Source organism: Bos grunniens, chromosome 3 (genome assembly GCF_055505025.1).
Source record: "Bos grunniens cultivar Pamir isolate PY7600 chromosome 3, Bosgru_T2T1.0, whole genome shotgun sequence".
Lineage (NCBI taxonomy): Eukaryota > Metazoa > Chordata > Mammalia > Artiodactyla > Bovidae > Bos > Bos grunniens.
This window is the reverse complement of record NC_141167.1, coordinates 107,053,746-107,070,853: the sequence shown is the minus strand read 5'-3', so window position 1 is coordinate 107,070,853 and position 17,108 is coordinate 107,053,746. Positions and strand designations below refer to the sequence as shown.

The window sequence follows — 17,108 nt, the reverse complement described above, 5'->3', positions numbered from 1 at the left end:
GGACGCGGAGGATTATACAAACACAACAACCGTAGTCCTTTCTTGGCGAGAAGGCAAAATAAGCTCGAAACTCAGGGACTCAATAAAAACGTTTAATTACACTTTTTAGAGAATTCGTACAGTGTAACAGTGAATGTTCGCCGTTAATATTATTCACAGGAGTCCATTTGATCAAATGTTAACTATCTGCATTTTTATTCCCCTGTTCTTCAATACTCCCATCAAGTTTCCCGTCTTGCCCAGTCTCCCGGAAGTTCTTCCAATTTGGCTACAGACCAATACATCACTCCAATTGGTCCGATCCATGGTCCTGGGAAAATGGAAGGCCACGGTCCCATCCCCACCAAGCCATATTTTAACCAAACCCAATACCAGTCCCTAAAATATTAGATGGAAAAGTAAGAGGCCATGGGTCCCTTTTAGTAATATGCACATCACCTTTTAAAACACCCGTGCGCGTGTGTATGTGTGTGTGTGTGTGTGTGACAGAGAACAGGAAACAAGATTCAAATACTTTACAAGAAAACAAAACAGAAGAAAAAGAGTTGAGGAGTCTGGGTCGAGAAATAATCTAAGACAAGAGAGGAAGGAGGCTACCTGTTGTCCATAATACCTCCTTACTCACTTTGCAATGGTGGGGAAGAACTGAATATAAGTCTCTAGGAAGGGGAAGGTGTGGCGCTGAGAAAAATCAACCTCCAAAGGTCTCAAAAGAATGAGTTTAAAGAGAAAGAAGGGACCCCTGGCTTCTCTTATCTCATGGTTCTTAGGGTAAAGGAATGACTGAGACACATAAGATTCAGAATGACGTGCAGACCCAACCCTTTAGATGACCATTTGCGAACAGAAACTGGAGGACTCTTGACAAAATCTAAGAAGGGACAAACAATGAAATGAATGAAAGAGAAAATAACCTTCAAAGAGCACAAGCTGGGACGTGGTGGTAAAGATAGAGAATTCAGATTCTGATCTAGCCCGGGGGGGATAGACTGTGGGGCAGCCATAAGAAATATCAAGGCTTCAGGTAGCTAGCACCTTTCAAATCGGCACCGTGGCCTCTCCCAAGGGGTGGGACCAAATAAAGTTTGAAGGGTCATCCAAGTCAGATGTTTCAAGCAGAAGTGTGGGTTTGATATGCCTTCTCATTCCATTTGCTGCACCTCTCCTCACCTACCACACTGACTTGGTAGAGGAGGTGTATGTTGTTGGGGGGAAGGATGAGGCAGGAAAGAAGCACTCATCACCTAGCTCCTGAGAGCTTCAGTAGATAATCTCGGCAGTATCAGGCTGGTAAATGCAGTGGTCCTGGTATTGAGTGACTTCCCAACCCACCCTTTACCCTCCTCCAAGCATCGCTCCAGAGGGTACCATGACCGGGATGTCTCCTTACACTGGGGAGAAGAAAACCAGTTCCACATCTCAGAGATTCCCATTGTGAGACAACATCTGTTTCTGTGAGTCCAAGTGATTGGGGTCTGTGTGTGTGTGTGTGTGTGTGTGTGTCCGCGCATGTGTGATGACTGCCTGGGGTTAAGAAGCTCCACTACCCTCTGCTAGGAGCTGGTCAAGGGAGATGCACTGGAGCATACATATCCTTCTGTCACTTTCCAAACCAACTACTCTCTCAACCAGACTTTTCAGAGTAGTGTTCCAAGTCCAGTGTGTCCCAGACAGTCTGATTTACTTAGAGCTGTGCCCACCACTGTAGTCATCTGGGCCAGGGGAAAACAGCAGCTTGTTTGTCCTAGGGCTGCTGGGACTGGAGGGACTGGGAGGGATAGGGAACTGGGATTGAGGGAAAAGCTACATTACATTTTTCACCTGTCTGAGGAAGGGGTAGGCTCTGACTGCAGGATTGGTGCTTTAGCAGGACTTAGACAGTAGCCTGGTTCACAGAAAAATATACACACAAAATAAAGTATCAACATTTCTCCCCAACCTAATAACTCTCCAAAGAGAGGACAAGTGCTCTGGAGAACCAGAGGTTGTTGCTGCTCCTACTCCCTGTGTAAAAGTGCCTGGCACCTTGTCCCCAGTGGCAGAGAAAAGCAGAGGAGTCTGGTGGGCAGCTCAGTCCCGAAAGAAAAATTAGCAAACCTAAGAGATGAAGGGCTGATGGCAGCTGCTTGGAATTCGGACTGAAAGCCCAAAAGGAAGAACTAGTGCTAGTAACCAAGTTCTGTGTACAGCTCTTCTCAGGACCTCAGGGACACAGATGGAGGGAGAAGGCAGAGAAGGGCTAGCACGGGATCCGATGGAGTGGGATTGGCGGGCAGAGTGGATTTCCTTAGGGCAGGACTGAGTTACCTGGACTGAGTGAGGAAGCCCAGCTTGGCAAGAAAATTAAAAACAATGAGGATGGGGGATCCAGGCGTGGAGCCTCTTCAGCAAGAGCAGTTCAAAGTCTCTGTCCCCGTCCCAGACAGGCCACCTGGCCCACAGCAGGACTAGGTCTGCGGTGGGGGCACTTGGAGAGGGTGCTAGCCTCTCCTCTCGCCCCTGACCCAGAGTAGTGTAGGAAGCAGCAGGCTTCTCTCCCCATCACTGGTTACCAGTGTCTCGAGTCAACCAGCTCAGGTCGGAGGCTGAGTTTCTTGAGGCTCTCATAGCCCACCACAATGACAATGGTGGAGGGCGTGGCCGAGATGATTCTGGCGGACAGGCCTTTCATGAGCCCCCAAGGCCCCTCTTCTGCCATCAGCTGTCGGAAGGTCAGGATGATGGAGTTCTTGCCCTCAACCTGGAGAAGTCAACACAGTGGAGGATCACAGTCTGCAAAGTCCCTACACCCAGTCTCTCCTATCTGAGCCTAAAAGTGGAAAGAATTAAGACTTGGGAGTCAGAGGGCTGGACTCTGCTTCAGCAGGACAGCTCAGCACAGTGAATGAGTGTGGCCTCTGGTGCCAGAATGCCTGGTATGAATCCTGCCCCCTAATTTACTAACAGCATAATCTCAGGTAGTTTACTTAGCACTTTGCATCCCAGTTTCCTCAAATATATAATAATAATGATAGTACCTACACCGTACAGTTGTTTTATGCAATAAGCAAAAGAATTCTTATAAATGCTGAGAACAGTGCCGGGCAGACAGTAAGTATTCAATAAATGTTAGCTTCATTAATATTACTACATAAACTACATAGTGATGAGTCTGGACCAGGTTCCCCTCTCTGGTCTCAGGGAGGCTGGATTAAATCACCTCCAAGGCTTCTGCAGACAAATTTTGATTCTGATCATCTCAATTCCTCCGAACCCACATGGCTAGAGTCCTCCCCTCCGTCCCTGCCACCTCCCACCCTGTGACCTGCCTTCCCTATCGCACCAGAAGAGTGGCCAAGGCAAGGATCTTTTCTCTCTTCTTTCCTAATACTCTTGCCCTCTTCTCCATACCTACAACCAAACACATTTAGAGACCACCCCACTCAGACCCACAGCCAATGCAGGACAGAGACCCTGTTATACCTCTCCCTATTCCCAAGGTGGGCCCATCTTTGACTAAGAACATCTCCCCATTCCTCTCTGCCTCCTTTAGCACCCGCCTCCACATTCTCTCATTCCCTTCTTCCTCTGACCACTTGTGCACCTCTCATCTTCCACTTACCTAGACACGTGAAGGACTTTTTTAGCTATGGCCCTGGTCCTCATACGCACTTTTTCTCTTCTAGCTTGGGAACGCCTCAAAGTAGTTGTTTAGTTGCCAAGTCATATAGTAGGGAAATGTTCTTTCCCTTGATTCTCCTCATGGAACCCCCATAACAAGGCTAGGAGAGAATAAGGATGGAACTTGTGCACTTTACGATTTGTAAACCGATCAGACACCATTCATTTTAAAATGTATGGGTCATAGCAGGGACAATCTTTCCTAGAGATAAATATACAACTGACCCTTGAACAACATGGGTTTGAATGATGTGAGTCCACTTATATGCAGTATTTTTTTTTCAGCAGTAACACTATTAACAGTACTAATAAAAATTAAAAATAAATAAAAAATAAAATAACCAGAAAGATTTTACCATTGCTTTTTAACCTCTATGTATTGTATATTTTGAAACATATCAAGATATATTCTTGTTTCTCTAAAGTATATACTTGGTTAATTTAAGAATTTCATGCTTATACTAACGTTAAATTTAAAGAGATTATTTAACTTCTCTGGAAATAAATAAAAATTTTACATAGGTAGCAGAGTTATTACATAAAAAATTGAATTTAGGGAATTCCCTGGCTGTCCATGAGATCATGGCATCCAGTCCCATCACTTCATGGGAAATAGATGGGGAAACAGTGTCAGACTTTATTTTTGGGGGCTCCAAAATCACTGCAGATGGTGACTGCAGCCATGAAATTAAAAGATGCTTACTCCTTGGAAGGAAAGTTATGACCAACCTAGACAGCATATTAAAAAGCAGAGACATTACTTTGTCCGTCTAGTCAAGGTCCGTCTAGTCAAGGCTATGGTTTTTCCAGTGGTCATGTATGGATGTGAGAGTTGGACTGTAAAGAAAGCTGAGCGCCGAAGAATTGATGCTTTTGAACTGTGGTGTTGGAGAAGACTCTTGAGAGTCCCTTGGACTGCAAGGAGATCCAACCAGTCCATCCTAAAGGAAATCAGTCCTGAACATTCATTGGAAGGACTGATGTTGAAGCTGAAACTCCAATCCTTTGGCCACCTGAGGTGAAGAACTGACTCACTGGAAAAGACCCTGATGCTGGGAAAGATTGAAGGCGGGAGGAGAAGGGGACGACAGAGGATGAGATGGTTGATGGTATCAGAGACTCAATGGACATGAGTTTGAGTAAGCTCCGGGAGTTGGTGATAGACAGGGAAGCCTGGAGTGCTGCAGTCCATGGGGCAGCAAAGAGTCGGACACAACTAAGCGACTGAACTGAACTGACTGAACTGGCTGTCCAATGGTTAAAACTCCACACTTCCACTGCAGTGGGCATGGGTTTGATCCCCAGATGGGGAACTAACATCCCACATGCCACGGTGGGGTGGCTAAAAAAACCTGAATTTCAAACTGAACTGCCTGCTTATATTACCTACAATGTAATTAAATGTCTTTATGACTGTAACCGATACCAAAATTGTTTAAGTAAAAATTCATCTTTATTTATACTTAAAAAAAACACCTCCCCCCCAAAAAAATCCTGCAGTACTATACAATCTGTGGATGAGGAGCCATGGATTTAGAGGGCCAAGTTACACTCTGATTTTCAACTGTGCAGAGTGTCGGCCTTCCTAAACTACATGTTGTTCGAGGTTCAATTGTACCTAGATTTACCAATCACCCCCGTCCTAACATCCATATCAGAAAAGCTGACTTCACCTCTAACCTGTTTTAAGGTTATCATCCTTCCTTCTCCTCCCTCATTCTCGGGCTTCCCTAGTGGCTCAGAGGTAAAGAACCTGCCTGCCAATGCAGATGTTGGAGCCGCTGGCTGGATCCCTGGGTCAGGAAGATCCCCTGGAGGAGGAAATGGCAACCCACTCCAGTATTCTTGCCTGGAGAATCCCATGGACAGAAGATTCGGATGGGTTACAGTCCATGGGGTTACAAAGAATTGGACATGACTGAGTGCGAGTGTGTGTACGCGTGCACACACACACTCCACCTAAAGCTTTATAGAGCGAAATGTATCATTTGTATATTATATATTATTATCTAGATTCAATTTCTTTGGCCTTCAGGTTGTGAAACTGTCACTGAGCTGACTAAAGACAGGGTCTATAATTTCTGGACAGCACCACCAAGGCCTTTGTCTGTATTTGTGCTGAGTCCATACAGAACCATCTGTGAAAACTGTTCAAGAACAGTCACTCTCACTGTAGAGAGCTCATAGCCAAGTGGAAAAGCCAGAGACACTTATGAAATAAACTAAAATCGTGTTTCTAGTATCGACAAACCTGCAAGGTAAGGAAAAGGTGGTTGATACGCTATGCTAGGGCTTCCCTGGTGGCTCAGATGGTGATCTAATAGGACAAAAGCCTCAAGGACAGCAGTAAGAATTCCTGGGGGCATGGGCAAGGAAAAGAGGCAGCAAGGTGGTAGACAGGGTGACAGGAACATCTGAGGTGGTTCAAAGTGCTCAGCTGGTTTCTGTAGATGGTGAGTCATAACCACAGGGAAAGGCTTCTCGTGGCTTATCTGGCAGCTGGGGAGAGAAGAAGACTGGTCTTACCTGTACTCGGGTTCGGATGACGTCCATGGGATTGGTGAGGATGGAAGCAGTGGCTGCAGCCAGAGGCCCCGAGACGGCTTGAAAGACAATGTGAGGGCACTCCTTTGGGCAGAGGGATGAGAGCTGCTCTGGAACCGAGGGAAAGACAGCGCCTCAGGACACGAGCCGCCAGCCCACGTGCCCCTCACTGCTTCTACCAGTTGGCCCAACGATGACAAAATTTCCATCCTTGGCCACCTTAGACCCTGTAACTTCCGTCCTGTCTTTTCTTCACGTCCATCAGAACCAACAAAAATTTATAAATCTCAGGCCCCTTCCAGAAGTCAATTTGAATAGGACAAAAATTCCTCTGGAGAAGGGGATTTCAAAATCCCTTTGCTTGCTGACTCCTTTCATTTGCTGGACAGAAATCCTTCCTGATGTGAAACTCTTATGCCGATACTCCACTTCCTCCAACTCACAGGCTAAAAAAGCAAACACTACATATTTTCTTGTATGTGCACTGGATAACTGGTAGAATACATGAGAAACTGGTCACACTGACTGTCTCCACGGAAGGGAGCGGGGTGACTACGGTAGACGAGTGTTTCCACCGCACACCTTTCTCCTACCTTTTGAATTTCAAACCATGTGAATATTTTTAAAAATAAAAAACAATTACAATTAAAAGAGAAAATCATATCCTACAGTGAAAACTTTTCTTCAGCCTGTATCAAGGAAGGAAAATTCATTTTTCAAAATGGTGACGGAGCAGATGCAATAACACCCAGATTCACCCAACCCCAGTGTCACTCGGAAGTTCACCTGCAATTGAACTCTTTTGCTTTTTCCCTCTCTGGAGGTGAGAGATGAGAGTCTGTTCATTTATTCAACAAAGATTCACTGAGTGACTACCAAGAGCCAGTCAGCTTGGGTTCTGAGGAAACAACACTAATAAAAGAGCCTCAAGTCAGAGTCTGAGGAGAACACATGGAAGCCACAAGAATCACTGAGCCCTCTCCCGGACCTGGCCATCCTTCTCAACGCTCCACAAACAGTATGATGTGGCCTGTCCCCACTTATCTCAGCAACTTCATTTCCCTCTCATTGTACATTAATGAGAAAAGTAAAGTTGCTGTCAATGCTTGCCACTGGGGAGCCTGCCTCCAGCTGCTCCTGGGACAGACCTGACCCAGGAAGGGCCACCCAGATGTGTGGGTCCTGAAGGGCGAGATCAGAGGTCCAAATTTTTATCTAGTTAAACTGGGGCTATGTATAGGAATATTAAAATTTATCAGATTAAAAAATCTAAAACAACCTTACAATATTGAGGAAGAAAGTGACAAGAGAAGGAAAAAGAACTTTTACTTCACCAAATAGTGTGTATTTCAGGGTGGATTGTTTTTTTTTTTTCCAACTTTTATAAATCCAAATTGTAATGTTTAAAAAAAAAAAAAGCTTCAAATCCCTGCCCTTATGGAATTTACACTCTTCTGCTGCTGCTGCTGCTAAGTCGCTTCAGTCGTGTCCAACTCTGTGTGACCCCATAGACGGCAGCCCACCAGGCTCCCCCATTCCTGGGATTCTCCAGGCAAGAACACTGGAGTGGGTTTTACACTCTAGTGGGGGAAAACAGACAATAAATAAAAAATAAAATATATCAGAAGGTGATGTATGCTAAAATATACATTTATATGTATATCTTATATACATATAAAATTATGGATGTTTTTAGGTATGGATAAAAATAAAGCAGGAAAAGGAGATAAGAATGCCAAGGGTAGAAGGTGAAGTTTAATCAAAGAGTTAAAGCAGAGTGTAAGCCTTATCGATCTGTGGAAAGAACTTTCCCAGCAGAGGCAACATCCTATGCAAAGGCCCTGAGGCATGCGTATGCCTGAGATCTTCAAGGGGCAGCGAGGCCAGTATGTCTGGATGAGTGAGGGGAAGAAAAGCAGATGAGGTCTAAGAGGTAGGTCATTTAGGGCCTCGCAGCCATTGCATGGACTTTGGCTTTTACTCTGAGTGAGACTGAGGGTCAAACAGATTTAAGAAAAAAATTAAGAATTCTTTTCTGGGAGAAGGGGCATTATAGAGGTAGGGGATTAAAAGGTACAAGCTATTGGGTGTAAAATAGCTACAGGGAAATATTATATAACACAGGGAATATAGCACATATTTTATAATAACTACAAATGGAGTATAACCTTTAAAAATTGTGAATCACTATATTGTACCCCTGTAATTTATACAATATTACATATTAACTATCAGTTTCAGTTCAGTCGTTCTGTCATGTCTGACTCTTTGCAACTCCATGGACTCTTTGCAACCCCATGGACAGCAACACACCAGGCCTCCCTATCCGTCACCACCTCCCAGAGTCTACTCAAACTCATGTCCATTGAGTATGTCCATTGAGTCAGTGATGGCATCCAACCACCTCATCCTCTGTCGTCCCCTTCTCCTCCCACCCTCAATCTTTCCCAGCATCAGGGTCTTTTCAAATGAGTCAGTTCTTCGCATCAGGTGGCCAAAGTATTGGAGTTTTAGCTTCAGCATCAGTCCTTCCAACAAATATTAACTATACTTCACATTAAAAAAATAATAATAACTTTTTTCTCATGCTCCTACTTTTGGTAATTTATGGCCAGGCAACTAAAGATTGGAAAACAAGTAGGAGGGTAGAGGTTGGCAGGGCAGAAGCAAAGGCTTCCAAGACCCAGCGGCATGACAGAATTCCTTAAGCCCTACCAGAATCACCTCTCCCCTGATTTCTGATCACTTTCTTCCCCAGGGTTAGAATACAAACAGAAACAAAGTGAACTGGCAGCTGTGCCTCAAGGGTGTCTTGCTCTCCAGAAGAGAAAACATTTCACAAGCATTAGAAGGTAGCATCTGGACTGCCACTGCCAGCTTCCTGGGGCCTGTCTGCATTGGCATCCAAGCCAGCAAGCTGCAGTGGGATTCAGATTCCAATTCTAATCACTCACATATGCCATTTTCCCGGGGTTTAGGAAGAGGGTGAAACATCAAAGACAAGAGGGTGGGAGAGAGTCCCAAGTCTTTCCTTCTCCGTTATTCACTCAACAAATGTTTATTGGGCATCTATTATCTGCAAGGCAGAAGATAAACCTAGGCTGACTTGGTTTAAGTCCTTCCTGGCTAAACGACTTTGGGCAAGTAATATAAATGAGCATTTATTTAATATTTACTATATGCCAGCCACTGTGAAAGCACGAGGCAGAAAACAGAGAAATGGGCAGGGAAGTAACTTCACGGAACTTACAGTCTAGTTAAGGAGCTGCGTGGGAGCTAGGGATAAAACAATTGCAAATTATGATAAGTGGTCTAAAGGAAAAGGTGCTGAAAAAGAAAACAGGAAGCGCGCTCTTTCCAGTTGGGTAAAGGTAGCGTGTATGCCGATGCCTGAGGCATGAGAAGGGCCCGGCCACATAAAGAAAATGGGGAAGGGTGCTGCAGGCAAAAAGAACAGTATCTGCAAAGGCTAGGAGGTGAGAACGGAGCTTGCTGTATCTCGGGAATTGAACGAAGGGCAGTGAGGGTGGACCAGAGTGAGTGAAGGGAGAGGAGCGCAGGATGGGGCTGGAGAGGGAGACAAGGACCAGGTCACACACACCTGTACTGACTGTGAGAAGCATTCGATTTTATTCTAAATACCCACATGGAAGCATTGGTAGATTTTAGCAAAACGGAGTGACAAGAACCAATCTACTCGCTCGACAAGTATCTACTGAGCACTTACAGTTCATCAGCCCCTGAGACACAGTGTCACAGAGCCTGGCACACAGTGAGGGCTCAATAAATGTTAGTGGGGACAAGGACGAGGCAGGGGCCAAGCGCGACGCGCAAAGCCTCCATCTCGCTGATCTGGAGAATAACCTGGCCACTGACACCTGAAAGTCAGTCAGAAAAAGAAAAAGTTTGGGATGAAAAATGTTATAGTTGAGTAAAATTTCAGAGGTATGTGCATGCCTTCAAGTTGAAAGGTCCAACACTCAGAATATCTGTCCAGAGCTCTGGACAGGTTAGTTTGGGAAAAGAAATAGAGATTTGGACATATTAGAAAAGGACAACCCTAATTGTAGATGAAATCAAATGAGGAGACAAGGATGAAGACAGACTCCAGAGAAAATTTTTCCTAGGATGTTTCTCTAACATTAAGATTACCAGCATCTGTTCCAAAGAATCTGATACAAAGGGTCAAGGTGGAGTCCATGTATTTAAATTTTACCAAATACTCTAGATGAAAAACTGTTAAAAGAAAGAGACAAAGTTACAACGCTGTGGATGTTTCAGGGTAGCAGCGCCTACAGGTCCTGCTCTTGGCAATATGCTTTGCCCTTTCAGAAGGAAATCTGGCGGTATGTTTATTAAGACCCTCAAAAATGTCATCTCTTGGGACTTCCCTGGAGGTCCAGTGGTTACGATGTCGTGCGTCCAATGCAGGTCTGAACCCGAGTCAGGGAATTAAAACCCCAAATGCTGCGCGGCCATTACAAAAAAAATGTTATCTCTGGACCCAGTAATCCCATTTCTAAGAAATACTTGTGAACAAAAAATACAGGATTATTTTTCAAGATTATATTACATCTTGAACTTAAATTTAAAAATACCCAGGAAAGGCATCCAACTCAAAAGCTCACACTATCACCACTGATTCCATCTTTAAATCCCATGGATTTTGTCCCTCTCCACCCATTCTCTGCCAATATTCCACAAATCTTAGTTGATCCTGATGCATGGAGAACATACTCAATGTTCTACAGTCAAAGATTTTACTTGTCTGATTCCCTCCACTATAATATTAGCTCTCTGAAAGCAAGAACCATATCTTACTCATCTCTGAATCCTCTTGAATTCAAATGTTTGCTGTATGAATTCTCCCATTAAATCTCCGATTCGAACATGCCCGGGGCGATAGCGTCTGTCTCATTAGTAACCCATCCTCCAACCTCAGCCTCCTAGTTCCCGCTTACCTGCATAGAAGTGGTAGAAGGGCCACCAGACAGCACTGTTTGGGATGTAAGTAAGCAGTGAAGCCACATAGCCTCGGTAGAAGCCACGAAGTCCATCAGCCCGCAGGATCTGCCTGATGATGTCCTTGGTTTGGCCAAAGGCAACTACCCCTTGTCCCTCTGGATTCCCTCGCACTTGGAAGCGGCCCATTTTTTCACCCTTGCGCTGCATCATCAGATGCTGGGAGACCACGTCAATGGGCACTGTGATGCTCTGGGCCACGAGAGAGGCCGAGCCACCAGCCACCAGTGATTTGACTGTGTTGCTCTGGCTGTAGTCAGCTACGAACTTCCGGGTGAGCTCATAAGTGGTGACATAGCACTGGCCAGATATGAGGGTGAAGGTGTTGACCAGGAACCCCCGGTAGAGGCCAGTCACACCATCCGCCCGTAGGATCTTGATGAAGGCGTCGAAGGTCCCATGGTAGAGGCTCCTGCCTTTCTGAACCTGCAACCGAGTGCGGATGAGGGTGAACGGGTAGACGCTGACGCGGATCATCATCGTCATTGCCACACCGAACACGTAGAACTTCTTCTTGTCCAGGTGCTCCCACTCGATGATCTGGATGTTACGTTTGTCCTCCATTGTGCCTGGAGACCTGGGGGCTGGAGCAGGATGGAGGGAATATGAAGGAGATCAGAGTTCACACTTTCTCCTCTTGGCTAGGCTCTGAAACGCTATTCTCAGGCTTCATCTCCTGGGGTACTCACCTCCCAAAGCTTAGACTTCAACTAATCTGGCTCTGCCAACCCCTGCCTGATTCTTCCTTCACAGATCAAGATGCTCCCCATCCCTTACCAGTCCGCGCATATTCAGGACCCCTCCTGCGAAAGCTGTTTCTCACCTCAGGGACTCCCCTGTCCCCAGTCCCACCTCAGCTCCCTGCTCCCAGCTTGCTGGACTCATCTGCTCTCTCTGCCTCTGCCCAGGCCCTGGTGTCAGGCCATACTCTTTTTCCTTCTCTCACTCACCCAGACAGCTCAGGATGCTGTGGACAAACCAACCATGTGACAGGAGGCAAGACCTTTAGGTGGGCTAATGGGATGTCACGAAGCGACATTCCAGGGGTTCCTAAAACCTCAAGGGAAGCACTCCATTTCTGACGCCCCTAGGCCTACTGAGAAGGCAAGGCTTTCAGCCTTCAGCCACCGAGCCTCAGCAGACTACCTCTTTTAGCACCATTTACCAGCTGACTCACCTGACTTTATTTCTGGTTTCCTGCGTTGGCCCCTCTGAGCTTCCCTGACCCACACTCACTACACTTACATTTTCTCTGGTCTGCATTAGAAGAAAATGTGAGGAAGAAAGTCAACAGGGCTTTCATACCACAACCACCACCCCCTCCCTCCCTCCCCTTTAATGAAAGAAATTAGGAAGTCAGGAACAAGTCAAAGGTCAGAGTCCTCTTTGGTTATTAGATAACTCACCCGAGAGAAAGAAATGAACCACCTGAGAGCTAAGTAGCTTCCCTGAAGAATCTTGACAACTGTAGAGAACATGCGTGGCCCCCTTATCCCCAAGCACAGAAACAGTAACCTCAGCCCTAGACAATGAAGGGAGATTCCAGTGACAGAAGACAGAGAGACTCTGCCTTTGATACACTCAGTCTCTTCAAGGAGACTCAGTATCCCTCTGGGGAATGGACATAAGAAACAGAGATAAAGCAACCAGGGCAAATTAAATACATGTGGCCCTCATGTTACGTGTATCCAAAGAGTAAAGTTTCAAACAAAACTCATAAGCTTACAACTGTAATAACTATATAAAATCAGGAGCTTCCAACTTAAGAAATGAGACCACATCATATACTGGACATAGACCCAGTGACAATGTGATGTGCTCCTGTGTAGGATACTGGACATTTGCAGCCAGAAGGAGAAAGTGGAAAGTTAAATTCTAGGAAGTGAGAAGTCAGGGGCTCCCCAAATTTTAAGTAGCTTCTTGGTTTACAAGGTTAGCTTTTTGGAATTCCCTTAGCTGGACTGCAAGGAGATCCAACCAGTCCTTTCTGAAGGAGATCAGCCCTGGGATTTCTTTTGAAGGAATGATGCTAAAGCTGAAACTCCAGTACTTTGGCCAACTCATGCAAAGAGGTGACTCATTGAAAAAGACTCTGATGCTGGGAGGGATTGGGGGCAGGAGGAAAAAGGGACGACAGAGGATGAGATGGCTGGATGGCATCACCAACTCGATGGACGTGAGTTTGAGTGAACTCCGGGATATGGTGATGGACAGGGAAGCCTGGCATGCTGCGATTCATGGGGTTGCAAAGAGTCGGACATGACTGAGCGACTGAACTGAACTGAACTGAGTTGGACTGTATCACCTTCATTAAAATACAAAATACCTGCAGTATAAACTCAGTACATGTGAGCTGAAGGGAAAACCTCAGCTTCAAGGTGAGACATGCATGAGGCACATGTAACCAAGATAGGCTTCCTGGAGGAGGACAAAGCAGGTGAATGGAGAAATACATGTGGACAGTGGAAGGGAGAGAAAAATGGCTGAAACCACGGAGTTAACCAGAACAGAGAACTGAGGTCATGGGGAATGAACTAGAGATTGAGTTCTAGGAAGAGAACCTTTGGAAACTGATGTCCCACTTGCTGTGGGCCCTTCCTCCAGCCTCAGCCTACGACACCCACCAAGTCCAGTGGAGAAATCTTCTCCTTTGAGGCCCTTCAAAAGAATGGGATCACTGTACCATTGAAAAGCTAAGTGGGTGTTTGTCATCCAGGGTCCCAAGGTCATGTGTCCATTTCTACTGAGAGAGGAGGAAAGAGAGGGAGATACTAGGATTCACTGAATGCATGTTACCTCATATAATCCATACAACTTAACTTGTGTACAGTTAGACACTTCTGCTAAATGAGAAAGCAGAGATACAAACAGGTTAAAAGAAACAGGCCTAAGGTCACACAGTTGTTCAGCGGTGGAGGCAGGACATGAGCCAAGCTTGCTCCTCTGCTCCATTATGCCCTCTGCCCTCTGGGAGTTGAGGAGTTCCAGCACAAATCACCTCTGTTCTGTCTGAAGCTAAGTCATTCCAACCCTGGGAGGCAAAATTAATGCCCTCACAACTGCCAGTCACGCAAGGGTTAAGCATAAGCTCCTGGCCGTGCAGATGCCCAGGGATTTCTCTCAGCTTTGTTCCGGAGAAACCAAGAGCTGCCTCTGCTTTCCCAGCGTGTTTGTGGAGGGACTGAGCAGAGCGGCTGGGCAGGCCTGTTGTCGTCACAGGACAAATACAGCAGGACTCAAGCAGGAGAGCCTCTGCCCGGCTCATGAGTAGTGCGTGACAGGCAGGGCAACAAAGGACTCTGTCCCAGAACCTGGTTTTGAGGGCACCATCTCAACTTAGGAAACTGAATGACAGAGAACCAACATCTTCTGATTACAGCAGCACCCGGTGCCTCACTTCCCCACTTTCCTCCATCTCCATCTCTCACATGCGCCAGTCTAGTTTAAATTCCCAGAAAGAAAGAAGGACGCTCCATGGCCAAAGCAGGAAGCTTCCACCACTGCCATGATGACAGAGGAAGCCGCTATGGGTCATGCCACAGAGGGCTGAGCCTCTACAGTTGAAGGTGAAGGCACTGCATCTACTCTCCCTATCCCTTTGAAAGGTAGGGCTGGTCCCAAAAGTTGGGATCTCAACCTGCTCTTTGTTCTATAACCTCCCAACGTCATGCAGAAATGTCAAAACCAGTTCCTTCTGTCTGTCCCTCAGGAAAATCCTTCTTGCAGATACCTGTACGCTCACTTCCTGCAGCCTTCCAACTCAATCAGTCCAGCTTCTTTATGACTCTTTCCCAGACCCTCATTTGTGTGGGTGTGGACATGCTCAGTTGCATCCGACTCTTTGTGACCCTATGCACTGTAGCCTGCCAGCCTCCTCTGTCATGGGATTTTCCAGGCAAGAACACTGGAGTGGTTGCCATGCCCTCCTCCAGGGGATCTTCCCAACCCAGGGATCGAACCTGCGTCTCTTATGTCTCCAGCATTGGGAGGCGGGTTCTTTTACCACTGCACCACATGGCTCCAGTTGTGAACTGTCTCCAATCTTTTAACATAGCTTAGACACAAAGGTTAAAGTGCTTCATGTGGAGACCCACCAGATGACCCAGGATGTCCTGAAGTCATCAAATGAGATGTCAGAGGCAGAGGCCTCATTGATGAGCCTATCAGAAGAGAGGGACAAACTGGCCCAGGCAGGTATACTCCCCCTCCACTTCACTCTCCCTGTACCAGAAAAACTACACCAGACTTCACTAGGATCTCAGATAAGGTTCTGGTTCAGGACAACACAGAATCACCTGGAACGTAAGGTCATTCTATGGAAAGAACACTAGTAGTCAGGAGATCCAAGTGTGAGTTCCACTACCATTACTTTCTAGTAGGATTGGAACCAAATCACTTCTTTGAAATTCAGTTTCCTCATCTCTGAAATGGGGCTAATAAAGCCTGCCATAGCTATACAACAGTTTGGGGCAACTCACCTGAGGTAATATGTGTGAAAGCATTTTGTAAACAACAAAATACTTCTATTATTGCAGAAAGCTCTGCTGAACAGTGCTGCTCTAAATCTCTGCTACTCAGAGTGCGGCACAGACCAGTAGCATGGGCGTCACCTGGGAGTTTGTAAGAAATACAGAATTTCAGGATGCTCCACAGACCTGCTGAATAAGAGCCAACAGGATCTTGGGTGATTAATACATATATCAGAGTTGGGAAAGTACTGCCTTAAATATTAAGGACTGTCAGTATTATGACAATGGTAACAACTACTCTAGGAGTCCAGGGTCATCTGACTCCATCCTGACTGGTCACCAGGACTGGGCTCAATGATGTCTACTAGGCTCATTCAGATCTTATCAGTCAACAACCCCCACCAAATCAAATCGACACCTAAAACTTCTGACAAGTCATCTGTGGGGTTTGGGCCCCACTTCTGTGCTGGAAACAAGATCTTTGCTTCCTCCTCTAATCTTACTGAATCTGTCTGAAGGCTCTGCATCCTGGGAGCTATCTACCACATGAATGTGAATGTATTTCCACGCTTGCCCACCAGTCTTAATGAATATGCATTTCCTTAGGGAAGTTCCCTGGCATGCCTCCAACCTCTCCCTCCAAGAGAATCTCCGCTCTGGGACATGAAGAGATTCCCACCCAGCCTTCCTTTGGTCTTTCATAGGCTCCCATGTGATGCTTCACGACAGACACCACATGACAATCCTCTTCACCTACTCCATATGACACACGCTTTAAGCTGCTTCTGTCCTGGCCCCCGAACTGCCGCCTCTGGATCCTCGGACTTGTCCCTCGCCATGCCTCTCGCCATGCTTCTTTCGTTGTCAGCGAACCTCATGCTCCTCCGACAGAAAGAGATGACTAGTTGGAATCGTCCCTCATTCCCCAAACTGCGTGGCGGGCTCCCACTGAAGTGCAGCCGGGCACTGCAGGCACCCGCTGCCTCCTTGACAGGTCCAGCCCCTCGGAGACCTTAGTCCTCAAGCACCCCAAGCAGGTGGTTTCTTACCTCCTCAGATCAGGGTGGTTCCGCCGCGTCTGAGGTGAACTCCAGGTGCGGACCTCTAGGCTGCAGGTCCCATTTTATCCTCTGTTTCTGGCGACTGATGGCCTCCGGTCGCATCTTCCTCCATCTCGACCGGGCTCCCGGTACTGACGGAACCGGAAATTGGGACCTTGTCACTCCCTCCCCTTGAAGGGGCGGAGATGAACGGCGCCAATTCCACCAATGGAGTTCTGAATCTTCAGCCTCTCCCCCCGCCCCCGCAGCTAGAGTGGAAGTTCCTGGAAGCCATCTTGGATTTGGGCAGAGGCCACGCCTTCATTACCTCGGACATGCCCTCGGCTGTACAGCGCATGCGTTTTCTTTCGCC

At 46.6% G+C, this 17,108-nt stretch overlaps 1 protein-coding gene across 12 annotated transcripts; it reads right to left on the bottom strand.

Moving 5' to 3' along the window:
* Positions 1-76: 76 nt before the first annotated feature.
* SLC25A44 (solute carrier family 25 member 44) lies at positions 77-16,886 on the bottom strand. Of its 12 annotated transcripts, none has more exons than XM_086393297.1 (6): positions 16,745-16,886; positions 16,453-16,577; positions 15,705-15,884; positions 11,166-11,810; positions 6,187-6,314; positions 77-2,740 (listed from the first exon to the last, which is right to left on the bottom strand). In XM_086393297.1, the coding sequence occupies exons 2-6, from the start codon at positions 16,571-16,573 to the stop codon at positions 2,549-2,551; spliced, it is 1,266 nt and encodes a 421-aa protein (XP_086249423.1). In that variant the 5' UTR covers positions 16,574-16,577; positions 16,745-16,886; the 3' UTR covers positions 77-2,548. The 12 variants fall into 12 exon arrangements, with proteins under 12 accessions (XP_086249423.1, XP_086249430.1, XP_086249425.1 ...); XM_086393304.1 differs by having other exon boundaries at positions 6,187-6,309; XM_086393299.1 differs by having other exon boundaries at positions 15,705-15,836.
* Between the last annotated feature and the right edge of the window lie 222 nt (positions 16,887-17,108).

What these genes read in the sequence shown, in the direction of transcription:
- SLC25A44 (XM_086393297.1), bottom strand. Translation starts at nt 16,573, where the DNA reads ATGAGGTTCGCTGACAACGAAAGAAGCATGGCGAGAGGCATGGCGAGG. An exon ending in TTTCACACATATTACCTCAG is followed by an intron (nt 11,811 to 15,704) that starts GTGAGTTGCCCC and finishes ATCCTGCTCCAG; the next exon opens with CCCCCAGGTCTCCAGGCACA. An exon ending in CTTCTACCACTTCTATGCAG is followed by an intron (nt 6,315 to 11,165) that starts GTAAGCGGGAAC and finishes CCTCGGTTCCAG; the next exon opens with AGCAGCTCTCATCCCTCTGC.